Genomic DNA, 14,707 nt, shown 5'->3' with positions numbered 1-14,707 from the left:
CAGTTTGACATTTCCATGACTACTTGGAGGCAACCGATGTGGACCTTAGGCTATGTTTGGGGGAGAGGATATCCCCTCTGCTGCTTAGGAAAGATCATGATTAAAATTGGCAGAGGATATCGGTGTTACAGTTCTCTCATTCACTAATTAAAGAGCATCATAGTGGATAGAAGATAATTCAATTGTATAGAGACATCCATCTCATGATCTTTAAGCATCTTCGAAGCTTCAGTCTATAGAAGTGACCCGACCAAAGCCGTGCTACATAAACTTTGTGTGGACTTTGTCATAATTCCAACATACCCCTCATGCTCGAGCGAGGCTTCCAGCCTCTATTTGCACGCCTGCCTCCCGCCCTCGAAACAATAAGGTATTTAACGAGAGGGTGTTCAGATTACTCCGCAGTAGGATTATCCTCACGGCCCTCGTAGTGCTCCAGCGCTTCCTCAACCTCATCCTGAAGCCGCAGGAGCAAGTCAAGTCCCTGATCCGGTGTGTTAGCACTTGCATGCTGGACTAGAACTGGAACTGGGTCTCGTGGGACTTCGGCTGGAGGAACCCAAACCCCATCCGATTCGACCCAGCGATCGGTCCACAATGGTCCATGTTGACGGACCTGGAAATTCCCCTTCCTGCCCCATACACACTTCTCCCATCCTTCTGGTTCCGCTATTCTCTCTCTTTTTTCAGTCCCTGTTAAGTCGAATCTAGCTTTCATCCTGCGGACTGGAGTCATATTTTCCTGGTCCTCTGCTACTAGATCAAGCGGTATATCCCACTCATCAGCCCCGTCCCAAAGGACTTGAACCTTGCCGACCCTCCCGTCGAGATGTCCAACATCTAAGAATTTCGACATCCACTCCGCAAACCCTTTCAGAATCCTGCATTCCAAATCCTTTATTTCCATGCTAAATTTATGCAAAGCAGCTTCCGATAGACTATCAGGTCCGGCTTCGACTGCACCTTTTTTAACCATCTCATAGAGTCTGATCAACTCTGGTGACCGTACCAGCTTGACATTAAGCACCAGCTTCTCAATAACCATTTCACGGCATTTTCCACCATCATCTCCGTCATTTATAGATGGGATATAAAACCCCTGTGGTCCATGGTGGAAAAAGTCGTTTAAGACGTTAAACAACGCAACTCCTTCATCCCACAACCTCCCATCGCTGTGGAATCGGAGACCGTTATCGTATTTTCGCCTTAAATTCATAACATTGTAGTTTATCCGAAACTCCGGGATGATATTGTATGGCGGCTCCGGGGGTACTTGGATTCTCGCCCATTTGAGGAAGATCTCCGAATGATATGATTCCAAGTCAAGTGTGTAACCCAGCGGGTTTGACCCTCCACCTGGTTTTCTTTGCAAAACCTTTATGTATCTTTGGAGTTCGGACCTGAGTTTTCGGCAACTTTGGAGGACCGGAAGTAGTGAGTACTTCGGCGGGGTGGTGGGGTAGTATATGGATAATGCCACGTGGGAGGTGACTAGTCCGCTTGGTGGCCGGTACGTGTAGTTAAAGCTGACGGATGGCGCTGGAAATAGCAATTGAGTCTTAAAGTCGGGTTTCAGAGGTTCTCGGCTGATATCAGCAAGGTGGAAATAGATCGTGTCTCGAATTTCCGGGGGAAGGTCGAACAGACGGAAGATCGAGCTCGACTTAGCCATTTCGTCTAGATGGTGTAAAATTAAATCGCGTCTAGGTCTTTCGAAACTATGTGGTTATTTTACGGTTGGTTACAGCTAAAAAGATAATGAATGAAGAGTAGATACATATGATATCATGCATGTGATGTTCGAGATGGTGGGGCCTTCACGAAAAGGGCTCATCGGTTCCCAAAATGGTGCTTGACATGGGTATCGCCTGGTCACGTGATGGCTAATACAGGATCAAGCGACACAGCGAATGTGTAGATCCATGCATGCATGAAGGCTTACAAGATTCAAGCTGTCAGCAGCAACCTCCCATCAACGGCTGGAATTGTTTCTAGGCTGTCTTTGAATTGTTAACGCTTACCCGACTTCAATGCTGAATTTCCATGGCTTCCTTTCCTATACCATGGCTGTCCCAGGTTGCAAACCGCCTGCAATCGTTTGGTTTCGCTAACTATGGGACCCAACCAACTAGCACCATTTTTAGAGACAAGGCACCTTCGGTGCCTGAAGTTTCGAGGCCGGCGGCAATAAACGCGGTCCCGTACGAAATATGGGTTATGATCTATGGCTACCTCGCGACCAAAGAGCTAAAAGCAATTTCTTCATGTTCGAGACTTCATCGGGAGCGTTTAATCCCATTGTTATATGCACACATCCTTCTGTCAGAGGCTTCTGTTAAAGGGTTCCAGAGCGGTAGTTTAAAAGACTGCGGGTCTCTCGTTCGGTATGTAGTCACCTAATCTTGAATAAACAACCATCTGATTGAAGCATATGGATGTTTGTTAACAAAGAGGAGTACAGAGAAGTTACCTTTGGCGGCCTATGCAACAACTCCTCAATCCACAAGACTATATATCTTTGTAATCTCTACTGTGCCAGCTTGGAAATATTCCCAAACCTCATGGGTGTGCATATCCCTTTCGCGACTACAACGGACTACGAAGCAGCGATTCCTCGTGCAATTGCTCGGAAATTATCCTCATATCCATTGTTTAAAAATCTTAGGAAACTGTGCTTCGAAGCCAAATTTATTAGCTACGAAGATCCAGCTTTTAGAAGGTGGGATATCACAAGGGCTCATTTATTTATCGAGGAAAGGGATTTTTTCGGCAATGAATTGACTGCTACATCCAGCAAGCAGGAAGAGTCTGATTTTTTCCCGGACTCTCTGGAAGTGGCATCGGGGTTCTCTTTCGAGGGTTCTCTATTCGTGAGACCCTTCAAGACTCCCTTTCTAAGGAAATTTCATTACCCCTGGACTTTCTATTTCAATTCCGCATCAAAACTGAAATCCCTAACCATCCATATGCTGCATGGATTTGGCCGCCACAAACCCGCTGTCGTATTTCCCGAAGTTCGGTTCCTTCGTACGATCATTAAGCATGGCATTGATAGCAAGATGATAGATATCATGTCCGAAATGTGTCCTGCCGTTCAACATCTCTACCTTGAAGGGCAACACTCTAATTCAGATACTTCCCAGCGCTCGGGAGGAGCCACTGTTTACTACCTCCCAATACAAAAGTTCGAATATCTTCGAACGGCAAGGCTTCCCTGGCCTTACAACCCAGACGCTCGTCTCAATCACAATAGTAGATGGGCTACAGCGGTGGTACTATCTCATAGTGTCAAACATTGGACCGGATATTTGTCAAACTCATTTTACATGACGTCTCTACAACGAGTTGATTTTGCGAAATCTGAGAAACAGGATATCAATCCAATTCCTTATTCCTCTGTGGGCCCAAACTCTATAGAAGAAGGAGTGACAGAAGTAATAAGGCTTCTGAGGAGGGAGGATGGGAACTGGGGGCGAGATAGTTCGTTTAACCAACAAGACCCAGAGTATTGGGATCCATACTGGGATTACAGATGCCATTAGAATCTAATGGTTCCACCCTCAGCCCATCTGCATCGAGAGTCGACTCTGACCGACGTAATATTACTTCGCAACCCCAGCAGTTTTTTTTCTTATCTTCGGTTCCGCCGGCAAACTCTGTTCCTCGCATTTCATTTTCTACAATTTATCCGAGATATACTGCAAAGCACCCGCCGTTTTCCAAGCCAACTCCTCGCTCCTCAACTAAAACCATATCAAATGCCTGATAATCTCCTATTAGAGGCTAACTCCTCTCAAACTAAACATCACCACTCAGTGGGGAGGATATACTCACTTATTCTCCCCATCACCCCGAAACGCGTCTCTCGTGTGTAGCAATCCAAAACTCTTTATCAACTGCATATCTTCCTTCTGAAAATTCAATGCAAGAGAATAATTCTCCGCCGCATATTTAATGACATCCACAGCTTCCACATGAGCTTCATTTCCGGGACTCTTTCTGAAAAAGATACCTTATGAAGTGCCAACGAGAGTATCAAAGAACAATCCTCGCCACCCTCATAGAATAACGGTCATTTAGAATATGGTGGATCTCCACCAAAGCTACATATTGTATATCAATACCCACCCAGCTCACACGATGTATATAGTATTAATTAGAGCTCGCATGGACATACATATTAAGTGCCTAGTCCTCCGCAAAGGTTTCTACCAAATCAGGTTGAGTCCCCGCAATATCGTGATAAACCCTCCAGCTACTCGCAATCCTACTCCTTCTATCCTTCGCCACAATCTCTAGCACCAAACCCGCGATTAAATCACCCGCATCAGGATGAAATACGGGTGCATCTGTCGTACACGCTGTATTTTGAATCCGTCTAAGATTATGTGTTGCTCTCGAGTCTTTGATATGTGCAAATACAGCGCCAATGCCGGGTTGGCAGCCGCAAGAGGAGGCGACGTAGGACGATGTTCCAACGAAAGCTATTGTAGTTGAGAGTGTAGAAAATTCTCTACGGGAAGGGTGTGAAGTCTGAAGAAGCTATAACCCGAGTAGAGTTCGCGGGAGAGCTGGGAACCGAGTCTCAGTGATAATGTTGGGAGGCGAATGGTATGGGGTCTATATGACTGAGTGGAGCATTCAAGGCTGAAATTTAGGAGCTTCTAATACTTCATATTGGCATTTGTAGTAGTCTCGATATCTTCAACATATTTAATGGTATCATATACCCCTTTTAACTCTGCTTCATCTAACTGATACACCTATTGCGTCTCTTCTGTATTCAGTTATTGGTTTCCAAAAGAGGCTACGATCTTGACAATAAAAAGGCTGCGGCCAAGATTAGGTGATCGCGATATAGCTATACTAACGCTATAACATTCAACTTCAACCACGGCCTAAAACTTTATGCATAAGAAGTTGAGATAGGAAATATGGTCGCACAAACATGCATATTATCGGCCCAAAAAACGTGGAATGTAAGTCTCTACAAGGATCTCGATTGGTATCGTCACGAGACCGGTCCGTGCATGTATTACCGCATATCTTATCTGCATCGACAGCTGGAATGCAGTTAACTAGTTGCGCGCATTGGTATTGCATATGTTTGCATTAATATCGTCAAGGATAGCGATCCCATCGTTGCATCTCACTGCATATATCCGATGAATTCGGTTGATTGGACTTGCATTTCGAGACGGCGGGAGCGTGCAGCAGCCGTGCCGAACGTTAACTTGAATGTATTGAGCGTTTATGCCGTAGTACATTCGCTCTAAGGTATAGTCTAATGTTGGAACCGGACCCTCAGGATCGATTTAAAGGCGGACTCGAAGGTTTGGCTGGTATACGGTAATGCCTTTTGTTTACTCCTGTACAGGATACAGGTATTTCTACGTACGGCCCCCAGACTTGAGGAAAAGCCTTACTACGTGTATATGTATACAATCCTAGTACTCCTGTACTCTTAAGCCTTCTATTAGGCAAACCATCATCGATGCATCCTACAGGATATATAAGTGTATAATCGACTAGTCATATCTAATTTCATAAAGATAGGTGCTTATCTAGGGAAACCACGAACTCAAGAAACTACAGCAGTACCTATATTAACTCGAGTCTAGGCCCACTGACAAATTTGAGATCCTAGATCCCGAAAATCATCTTAACATTCAGCATCAATTCACCCTACTTCCAGAAGTTAAGGTTTGCAGAGGTCTTCAGCGATTGAAAATAAGCATTTTCCGAAGAGCGGTCTCTTATGCGACTATATTAACATCCAGGCCAGAAAGCCTACCTCAAAGGGATAATATTTGATCGGGAACTGCTGGTATATAGCCTTGTTACCAGGTATTATATATAGCCAATACCAATCATGTATAGATCTAACAACTTGATACCTCCCTTGTGCACGTGACGTCTGAGAACGAGGCCAAGAAAGTTCTAGATCGATATCGCGCAATCGGACAGTGAATACCGCATTGAAATGCTTACATATGACATACAGTGTCTTCATATAATCACATCGACTGCCGCGGATGGTACTATCACAACTTCTTCGAAATTGAACGACAAGGCCAACCTTCAGGTCGACCCACATTTTTGAAAGGTTGAAGAGCGCCGCTACCGGCACTCAATCAAAATACACATATGCGATACGTTGGCTTATACTCCAGCGTAAGAGGAAAACACTGATTCTGATATTCTAGAGCTTAGCGAAGCTGTTATTCTGTAGTCAGAGCTTTAAATTCATCAAATGTACGTGCAGGCGATTGATAGCACTAGTGGAAAGCTTCATCGACCTCCTAATGATTACTAGTACATTTAAATATTCCCGGCCTTCACGCATCACCAAGAGATCAAAACACTAATGTCATATGGATTATTAAAACCAATATATTAATAGACTAGCACATGCAACCAATTACATTATTTTAATGGTCCACATTCCCAAGACCAAAGAATTCTAAAACTTACTTAGACGTAACTTGGACTCGGCAATTTCACGCCTGAATAGGATCTTGATTTATCTTGAAACAATTAGAAGGGACATGTTCTGTCAGGAATGCACAGCTACGGGGCAAATGACAGCCCAACGTGGCGAGCTGACCGAATTGGTGATATATGTGTGGGGGCCTTATCTAATCTAATACACGCCACGCTAGTCACGGGGTGGTAGTGAAAGTGCGTCCTAGTCCAACTTTGGGACTGGGGCTGGTAGATAGACCTCAAGACATATATACACTTCCAAAAGGAGCCCAAGACCATAATTACAACTTGCCCTCAAAGTCCTGTACTGCTTCAAAGGCCCCTCTGAAGTTCTCCCACTGCTTCGCGGGCCCGCCACCACCGCTAGCTCCTTCGCAAAAAGGTAGTCTTCCACCATCCTGTCCGACGGAAATACCAAGCACCTTCTTAACCGCCTCTTTGATTCCAATAGTCCCAAACTTAACAACCCACTCCTCGACTTCGCTATAAGCACATTGCAAAGCATGAACCTCTTCCCACTCCTCCTTCGTCACATTTCCATTCGCTGCAGAGATTTTCTTCGATAGGTTCCAAATCCTTAACAAAGTCTTTGGGAAATAAGCTGCCGTTCCATCGATCGCGCCTGCAGCGCCAGGGCCGGATAGGAGAAGTGGGAGTAGTTGTTGTCCGAGACCGGTGTATACTCTAAATTTATCGTGATTGATCTCTTTTGTCGACGATAAGATCAAGTGGTGCGATATATTCCCATGCGATAACTTGCAGCCTACTATATTTGGATGACTCGCAAGGTGCTTCATTAGCGATAGCGAAAGCTGGAGGTTATTCGTGACAGCTGGGTAGTTATAAACCTATTTAATGACCATTAGCACCTTTGCCGCCCGCAAAATATATGGCTTTTGACAATGTAAACTCACCAAAACTGGTAAAATACTATGTTCCGCCACTGCAGTAAACCAATTCCTCAGCCCTTCCTCACTATAACCCCCTGCAGTCGCAAAATAACTAGGTGTCAAAACGAGCGCATAGTCGGCGCCAGCCTCTTTGCTCTCCGCAATGATTCCGATAGTCTCGTCGATATTTTGACTAGCCGTCCCAGCCATAATGACTACATTGCTGAACCCTCCCTCTACCAGCGCAGTCTTTTGGGACCTGATAAGCTCAGCGCGTTCTCCAGGCGTCAAGTGTACGGCTTCACCAGTCGACCCACAAAGGACCAAACCCGTGATTCCAGCATTGGCGAGGAAAAGGGTATGCTCAGTTTGAGCAGTGAGGTCGAGTGGTTGTTTGTATGCGGACTTGTCGAAGGGCTGGAAGAAAGTGGGGACGGGGACATAAACGCCATCTGGGGGTGGGGTCGCCATTGCTGCGGATTCTTCCTTTTGAAATAGAAATAAACAAGTACTCGGGGCTTTTTGGATAAAAGGTTGGCCTGCGGGAATTTCCACAATCAATGAATGCGAATGAAAAGCAGCTTTCCGACCGATATTATATCCTACTGTACAGGATCAATGTCTACGGGAGGGAGGGGGTGTGTCCACTTTCGATGCTGTGGAACCGAGCTCGGGTTCGCTTCGGCATTCTGCTCTTCTCGGTAACCATGCTTCGGCGGGATCCGTCGTGTCGTGGGCTCGGGTCTCGGGCCTGTCGTGTCGTGCACCGTTTTGGGCGAAGCTCCACTTTTCAAAAACCTTTTAACCACATCGAGACGACACCCCTCAAGGTTGGCGAGTTTCGGCCACGGCATTGGTAGTGACTCGAGTCCGTTGCGGGGTAGCTGAAAGTAACATCTACAACGCATCTTGGAAATGATGGACATGGACATGGGGCTCGGGACGAAAGACAGAAAAAGACGCGGTGGCAAGGCTCTTTCATGGTTCAGGGTACCTCAATGTGGCTAGATTCCATAAACGTTATTTCAATCTTCAAAAGTGCCGATATCGCCATATCCTTCATGTTGCGTTCTAAAATCCAATACTAATAATCATGATCCCGAAATAACTCCCGACACAAAGTCATCACAAAACACCACGAACCACCCCGGGCCAGCCTCCAAACCACAATACGGAATCAAAGCTCCATCTTCAAGACGACTCCACAAGTTCCCAACCCGCTTCCGTCTTTTCCCATACAAACCTCCATTCTTTTATATCTTTCGGCCACTTTCCACCAGCGCGTTCCGCCCTCCAATCTAACTCCAATCGTTTAAATCCCTCGGGAAGCTCGGCCATAATAGCTTCATATATTCCATTCGATGCTGTCGCTTTGTTGCATTGGCTATAAGTGTCCCAGTCGGATAGCTTTGTATTCCATTGGTTCTTTCCAGGCGGCAGCGTCGATACGAATGAATGGAGATAACTCTCAACAGCATTCCGGTAGCTTGCTTTGTAGATGAACGGTCTACGCCAACTCCTTTTCCCGGAAATCGCATCAAAGAGAATTCGCCTAGCCGGCGTTTCCACTAAAGGCGAACTCTGCGACTCATTATGATCGAGTAGAAATGGGGTATCGGGGCAACGGCGCCTCTGATGAACGTAAAGAATGCTGGACACAATAGTGCAAATTTCGCGGGCGCCGAAATACTGTTTCTCCGCAAAACTTTGCCCGAAAGATAATGTTTTGAGTGAAGAATTGGAGCCTGAATACGCGCGGAATACAGATCCTAGTGCTCTCTATGATAAAAAGGTGTGTCAGCAGCTGGAATGTCTATTTTCAAGGGGTATACGTACAAATAATCCTTCATCTGCACATTCAAATTTCGATGCGATTTCTACCCTTTCCAAGGATGTGTACATCGTTGTTTTCAGGAGTTCGCCTGGAAACAGCAAACCAAACGCATACCAGCTATTCCACACCGCGAGAGATTTAAAACCGGGCTGCGATGCCACAACCCGATCTAGTAGTGTCAAGTACGAAGCCTTTGGGATCATCGTTGCCCCAGATGTCCCGAACCTTTCAAGCGATGAGAGTGACCCTAAATAGTCCTCAAAAGGCCTTGGCAGGCCTTCTGGGCTTCCCTCAGGTTGAAAAACCCCAACACCGACTTGAAGTGATTTTAGAATTGGCGTGTAGAGATACGGGAGCAACTCTAATTCCCCTTCTGCCATGAAGTTACCATCCGAAAGATATAAGTGCTCGAGCCCCGTCATTGCATCTTTATTTGCTATAACACCACTTTGCCGTCGATCGTCTCTTGGGCACAAACCGAAGACTCTGATAAGGTCGCTATGGGTTGGGAGTAAGCGGATGCTTAGCGATTTCAAACGCATATTAGCCAAAGAAGCCGTTGGCATCTCCTTCAGGGCCTCCCGAAGCTCAGCTCCATGAAACCATAGCCGGTTCAGAGAATCGATATTGTCAACGATTGTGTTTTGAATAAACAAGCTCTGGGGTGAAAAATCGTCAGAGAATATTCCACTGAAGCAATTCTGAACCGATAGACATTCTAGACTATTCAAATGTCGCTTTTCCTGATGTAGTCCCTCGATGCGAGCTATATGCTGGTCATCCGGCTGTGATCTAAAGTGGCGTCTTTCCGAAGAATCGATAAATAAAAATCTTAGCCTCGGGAGCTTCACCACCTTGTTCGACCAGTGAATGACATCCAAGATGTCATTTTTGTTCATGCCAGAACACTCCCTCACAGTAGCTGTTTCGACAGCGGGGCATCGTTCCACTATCCCTCCAGCATCCCTGATGAAACGATCGTAATTCTCTAAGTGAATGAGGCTTCGGCACTCAAGGCTGTTGATATTAACCCACAGCTGCTTGGTCAAGCCGACCGACCGATATTCATCCGACTTTAGAAGGGTTGTAAGTGAATTCTCCTGACATATTTCTGCATATCCGGGCAGGTTAAGGTTTATCGCAACCTTTTCCGAGCATATCCGCCTAAAAGCAACGCTTCGGAGAACGCGACAGGTAAGGCTAAGAGCGTAAAGGGTACCTTCGTCGTCGACGCACTATATAAATGAATATTCGAATTTGTTAGCTACTCTTTCATCAGATAGTTTTTGGTAAGGAAACGTACATCATAAATCAGATAGGTTAGTATGTCGAGCGGAAGCGTTCCGAGGGACAATGGAAGGCTCGCCATGTTTGCATATGCCGCTTAACCCGGTTCAGTATTGAACAATTGTACCGAACTTGACAACACTGTTCACGTTTCGAGCTTTTTAAGGCCGCTGACTTCGAAGTTGGTGATCAGTGAACAGATGTGCAGAGTAAAAAGAAGTCTGGATCCGTCGACGGAGTAAGCTAGAGTTGAAGAGGGGTTACTCAAGACACCAGCAAGTCCTTTTCAACCTGGCAACAACGACCCCACCATCGCGACCCATTGGAACATCTCCAACCCGCCTCTGACGTAGAATCTTACCCACAGCCCTTCAGCCTTTGGAATTCGTTGATTGCTCTTTCTCGTTGGTCAGACTGAGGTCAGCTGTCCGCACATGATTCGATATCAGGAAAGGTGTGGGCGGTTACGGTTGCACATGCTTCATGCGCCAAGAGGACCCACCTGACAACACTTTTATTGTGTGGTATTTTGAACCAGTAATTTTGCGGGCTTGGCCTTGCATTGGACATGTAGACTGCAGCTGTGCCGCTCGACGACCTAAACGAAATGCACCTAGCTCTACGATCGGCAGGAACGGACCCAAAAAAACATTCTGGCTTAGCTGAAGGATGGTCGAATCAGTGATGCAGAAGTTACATTTCCGGTGCTCCGTGCCCAGACGCCATGTACTTTTACGATGTCAATATTGATATTAAAAGGCTCGAGAGTAACATTTTATCGTGATTATGAACTTCGGCCTAGATCGCAATTACGAAGTTTGATATATCTTAGATTCTTGATCGTGTTTGTGAGCTTTGATCTATATATAGTTCCCGTTGCACGATATTATAAATGCAGAGTTGAATTAATTTTGATGCTTTCAGCTCAGGAGCTATTAGCGAATCAGATGCTCCCGCCCTTCAAGGACCCGCCCCTCCCGCTTCGCTGACCTGATTCAAACCGCAATCGCTTTTTGATTTCAAATTGTAACGTCCGTGATAATGGTTCTGGATGAAGGCTTAGTTCTATTATATTAAATCAGTGAGAAATGCATGCTGAAACGAGGCAAGGGCCGGGTAGAATACCTATGGACCTGCCGGAGAACGCAGTAATCTCTATGTGAAGATAGACGCTAGGTTAACCACCCTTAAAGTAAAAATAATAATCTGCTGCGTATGTGTAATTACACGAACTTAGACCCCACGAGTCTCCCGTCCTATATCAGTCTCCTTGTAATATTTTTGGTACTCCAACTATGTAGCCAAAACCAAAACGAGATGTTCAACCTTGAAGCGCTGTGTGTATAAGCCACATTGATTCGGCCTTAGAAAGTTGGTGGGTACGGCTGCACCCAAGAGTCATGCGTCGGACTCAGATATTCTGAGGACGCATAACTTTAAGCTCGGCCGGAGCCTTCGCACGAGCCTGTTGCGTCCTCTGATTGATTTTGAACGAGTAGGGTGAATTTCAGCGCCATATACTCTGTGGACATGGTTCATCGCCCGGCACCCCCAGTATAAGGGTTGGAGTGCTGTTAATAGTTCTTTTTGTCTTTCATTGAGATTTCAAAACATCCCGAACCGCTGGAACAGGGCGTCCCTATTGGAAATAGTTTAACCCAATGCCAATCTGCTATGCCTTTCACTAACGAAGTTCCCTCTTCAACAGAACTCGACGTTGCCGTTTACTGTACCGGAGGCGGATCTCGAGTTGCAATAAAGTGAGCTTGATATTTCTCCCATGGGCGGAGCGATATTGTTACTTGAGCACAAACAAGATAGTGCACTCTCGGGGCGGACCCCGATTGAGCTGCAGGGGGCAGCCATACCGTGGAGTAGAGGAAAGGGGCGGACCCCGAAGAGTTCAGAGGGCTCTAGCGAGAACATATAGCCGCACAACCGCGACCTGCTCCGCTGGTGACAGGGAAATCGTATAGACTAGGGCGGACCCCGTGAGTTTCGTGGTGTACTGTCCAAAGCCGGGTCGCACCTTGAGCTTCTTTTGGATTAATGTCCGTCAACAGTTATGGCGGTGTTGGGGCAGCTCCTCAAGCTCTGGGCTCAATAAATTAAGTGGCCGGAGCCAGCAAGACGATCCACTGGCTCGTCATCGGAGGTCTCTCGAAGACCTAGATTAACGGCTGTACGCTGCGGAGACTAGATGTATTAAACTCCATTAGATAAAAATCAATCACTGGTTAAACGAGCGAATTCTGGTTCATGCTGCGCTGTGTAGCCGGCCAATTCGTTGAGGGAATCGGCTACGCTTGCCGAGGCCGTATGCTCTGGTTTTGAGATAAACTTCACCTTTGGGTTATACCCCCCAAGTATCATCTAGAGAGGCGGTGGGAATTCCATGTAAGCATCTCATGTGGAAGGGTACGGGTTCGCGTCAAACCATGAACGCGATAAAATTTTAACTTACGTGATAGAGGATCCAGTGGTAGCCCGTATATAGAATGAAGTCCGACAGATTGACGATGGAGCAGTGGGTAGGTTCATGCGGAGGTGTGATGAGTAGGTCTGGTGAAACGTGCTGTGGGAGGTTTGTTGGACGGACGAGGGGTTTTAGAAGGAGACGCGTGCTGGAATTGGTGGACCAGACAATTTAAGTAGGCGGTCTCATGGACAACATAATACGAACCCCGCGCGTAACTACTAAGAAAGAAAATTAAAACCCGGTAACTAGGTAAGAAACAAATTGAAGTCAACGCAAAGATATTCATCAGAGCCAACTATGACGTCATAAAATACTGTTTTTTGGTATATAGGGTCTTGTATTAGATTTAAATTGAATATAGTGGTGTAACAACGACGACTTACCTATCAAGGATCTTAGGCAGTTGGCAGTATTGCTATGAGCAGCAGCCATATCTATCTTTGAGAATCGGAGACATCGCCCATATGTTAGGAAAGTACACTTCGTCCTATCTACCTATTCATAGATCTATCATCTAGCTAAATGTGATGAACTGAGGAGGTTGAGCCATGCTAATTCACTGTTCTGAACTTCTTAGGAGCTCTATATACAACACTACACTTGGGATATCCGGATATCTGAAATAAAAGTAAGGCAGACTAAAGACAATCGCAGCGAAAAGGGAAGTTTAAGGAACTAAATCAACCATTCGCGCGCTAAGATAACATAAAGATACATTTCAGGTCCATAAATCATGAGCCGCAAGAATCTCGGTGTCAAGCTTTCGCGCGACAGGGCGAGATAATCCGCAGATACAGATATAGTACATGAACTCGTTTCAAAGCGTCCCAAAGACCAATGCGAACCAACTAAACAAGAACAAAAGAAAGAAAATTGTAAAGAGCATGACGATTCAAGTTCACGTTGGGGAGTCTTTATCTGAAATGTGGCTCAGGGTTTCATGATCTGTTCGGGGTCGAGATGGTTGATATCGCTCCTGCTAATCGCCTTCTCTGCCGTAGTTCTGAGCCCAAGGAGGAAATACAGGCACCACAACCATACAAAACTAATAAGAGAATTCAAAACCATAAATATCTCCCATCTGGACTTGGTTGCACCTTCTTGTTTATCAACCTTCTTTAACCAGAATAAAGCCCTCTTGAATCCCAAGACTACCAAGATCACACCCCCTAAGATGGTACCAGCGACAGAAGTATTGAAAGCCTTTCTGGCGTCTGGTTTGTCTACAAGAGTGTATACCAGTAAAAAGGGCAAACATGTAACCTGTGCAAGTGACGAAAACCCGGCTACGGGGATAATACAACAGTTGACTCTCCAAGTGAACAACCGGTCAGCCTCTCTGACGACGGGACTTTTGAACATTGAAAACCAACTGTTTGATGTCGAGAAACCGTCGGTACTACCACTCTTATCTATTGAAGTGGGGTTGTAGTTGTTTCCCTGGTATTCGACGTCGGTGTCGCTCCTTGGTACGTCCCAATTTCTCACGGGTTGCTTCCCTTTGCCTTCGGCCTCGGGAGGATTGCGTAACTTTAGGATTTGGTTGTTAGGAGGAGGTCTTAAAGTGAGGAACTGAAGTTCTGTGGAGTTTCTGTAGCTGCTATCTTCGGTGGTGGGAAGACTGAGGTTGCTGCATTGTCTCTGACCCTCTGTTTGGTAAACTGCCGGGCCACTTGAGCTCTCACCGTATTTGATCATCTTTGCGAATGTCTGTTAGATATTGCTCAAGGT

The 14,707-nt window shown here is 45.9% G+C and overlaps 5 protein-coding genes across 5 annotated transcripts; 1 reads left to right on the top strand and 4 right to left on the bottom strand.

The window, feature by feature from the left end:
* Window positions 1-394: 394 nt before the first annotated feature.
* On the bottom strand, window positions 395-1,672 carry AOL_s00169g196 (uncharacterized protein; the record flags this gene model as incomplete). Its single annotated transcript, XM_011127553.1, has 1 exon — window positions 395-1,672. The coding sequence occupies one exon, from the start codon at window positions 1,670-1,672 to the stop codon at window positions 395-397; it is 1,278 nt and encodes a 425-aa protein (XP_011125855.1).
* A 763-nt stretch (window positions 1,673-2,435) lies between these two features.
* Window positions 2,436-3,542, top strand: AOL_s00169g195 (uncharacterized protein; the record flags this gene model as incomplete). Its single annotated transcript, XM_011127552.1, has 1 exon — window positions 2,436-3,542. One exon carries the CDS (start codon window positions 2,436-2,438, stop codon window positions 3,540-3,542), a length of 1,107 nt encoding a protein of 368 aa, XP_011125854.1.
* A 3,225-nt stretch (window positions 3,543-6,767) lies between these two features.
* On the bottom strand, window positions 6,768-7,847 carry AOL_s00169g194 (uncharacterized protein; the record flags this gene model as incomplete). Its single annotated transcript, XM_011127551.1, has 2 exons — window positions 6,768-7,334; window positions 7,401-7,847. 2 exons carry the CDS (start codon window positions 7,845-7,847, stop codon window positions 6,768-6,770), a joined length of 1,014 nt encoding a protein of 337 aa, XP_011125853.1.
* Window positions 7,848-8,567: 720 nt separating this feature from the next.
* Window positions 8,568-10,579, bottom strand: AOL_s00169g193 (uncharacterized protein; the record flags this gene model as incomplete). Its single annotated transcript, XM_011127550.1, has 3 exons — window positions 8,568-9,155; window positions 9,213-10,445; window positions 10,514-10,579. The coding sequence occupies 3 exons, from the start codon at window positions 10,577-10,579 to the stop codon at window positions 8,568-8,570; spliced, it is 1,887 nt and encodes a 628-aa protein (XP_011125852.1).
* Window positions 10,580-13,906: 3,327 nt separating this feature from the next.
* AOL_s00169g192 (uncharacterized protein) lies at window positions 13,907-14,674 on the bottom strand (the record flags this gene model as incomplete). The annotated part of the gene is made up of 1 exon (XM_011127549.1): window positions 13,907-14,674. The coding sequence occupies one exon, from the start codon at window positions 14,672-14,674 to the stop codon at window positions 13,907-13,909; it is 768 nt and encodes a 255-aa protein (XP_011125851.1).
* Between the last annotated feature and the right edge of the window lie 33 nt (window positions 14,675-14,707).

Source organism: Orbilia oligospora, assembly GCF_000225545.1.
Source record: "Orbilia oligospora ATCC 24927 unplaced genomic scaffold scaffold00169, whole genome shotgun sequence".
Lineage (NCBI taxonomy): Eukaryota > Fungi > Ascomycota > Orbiliomycetes > Orbiliales > Orbiliaceae > Orbilia > Orbilia oligospora.
The sequence above is the reverse complement of the archived record's forward strand: the minus strand, read 5'-3'. Positions and strand labels throughout refer to the sequence as shown.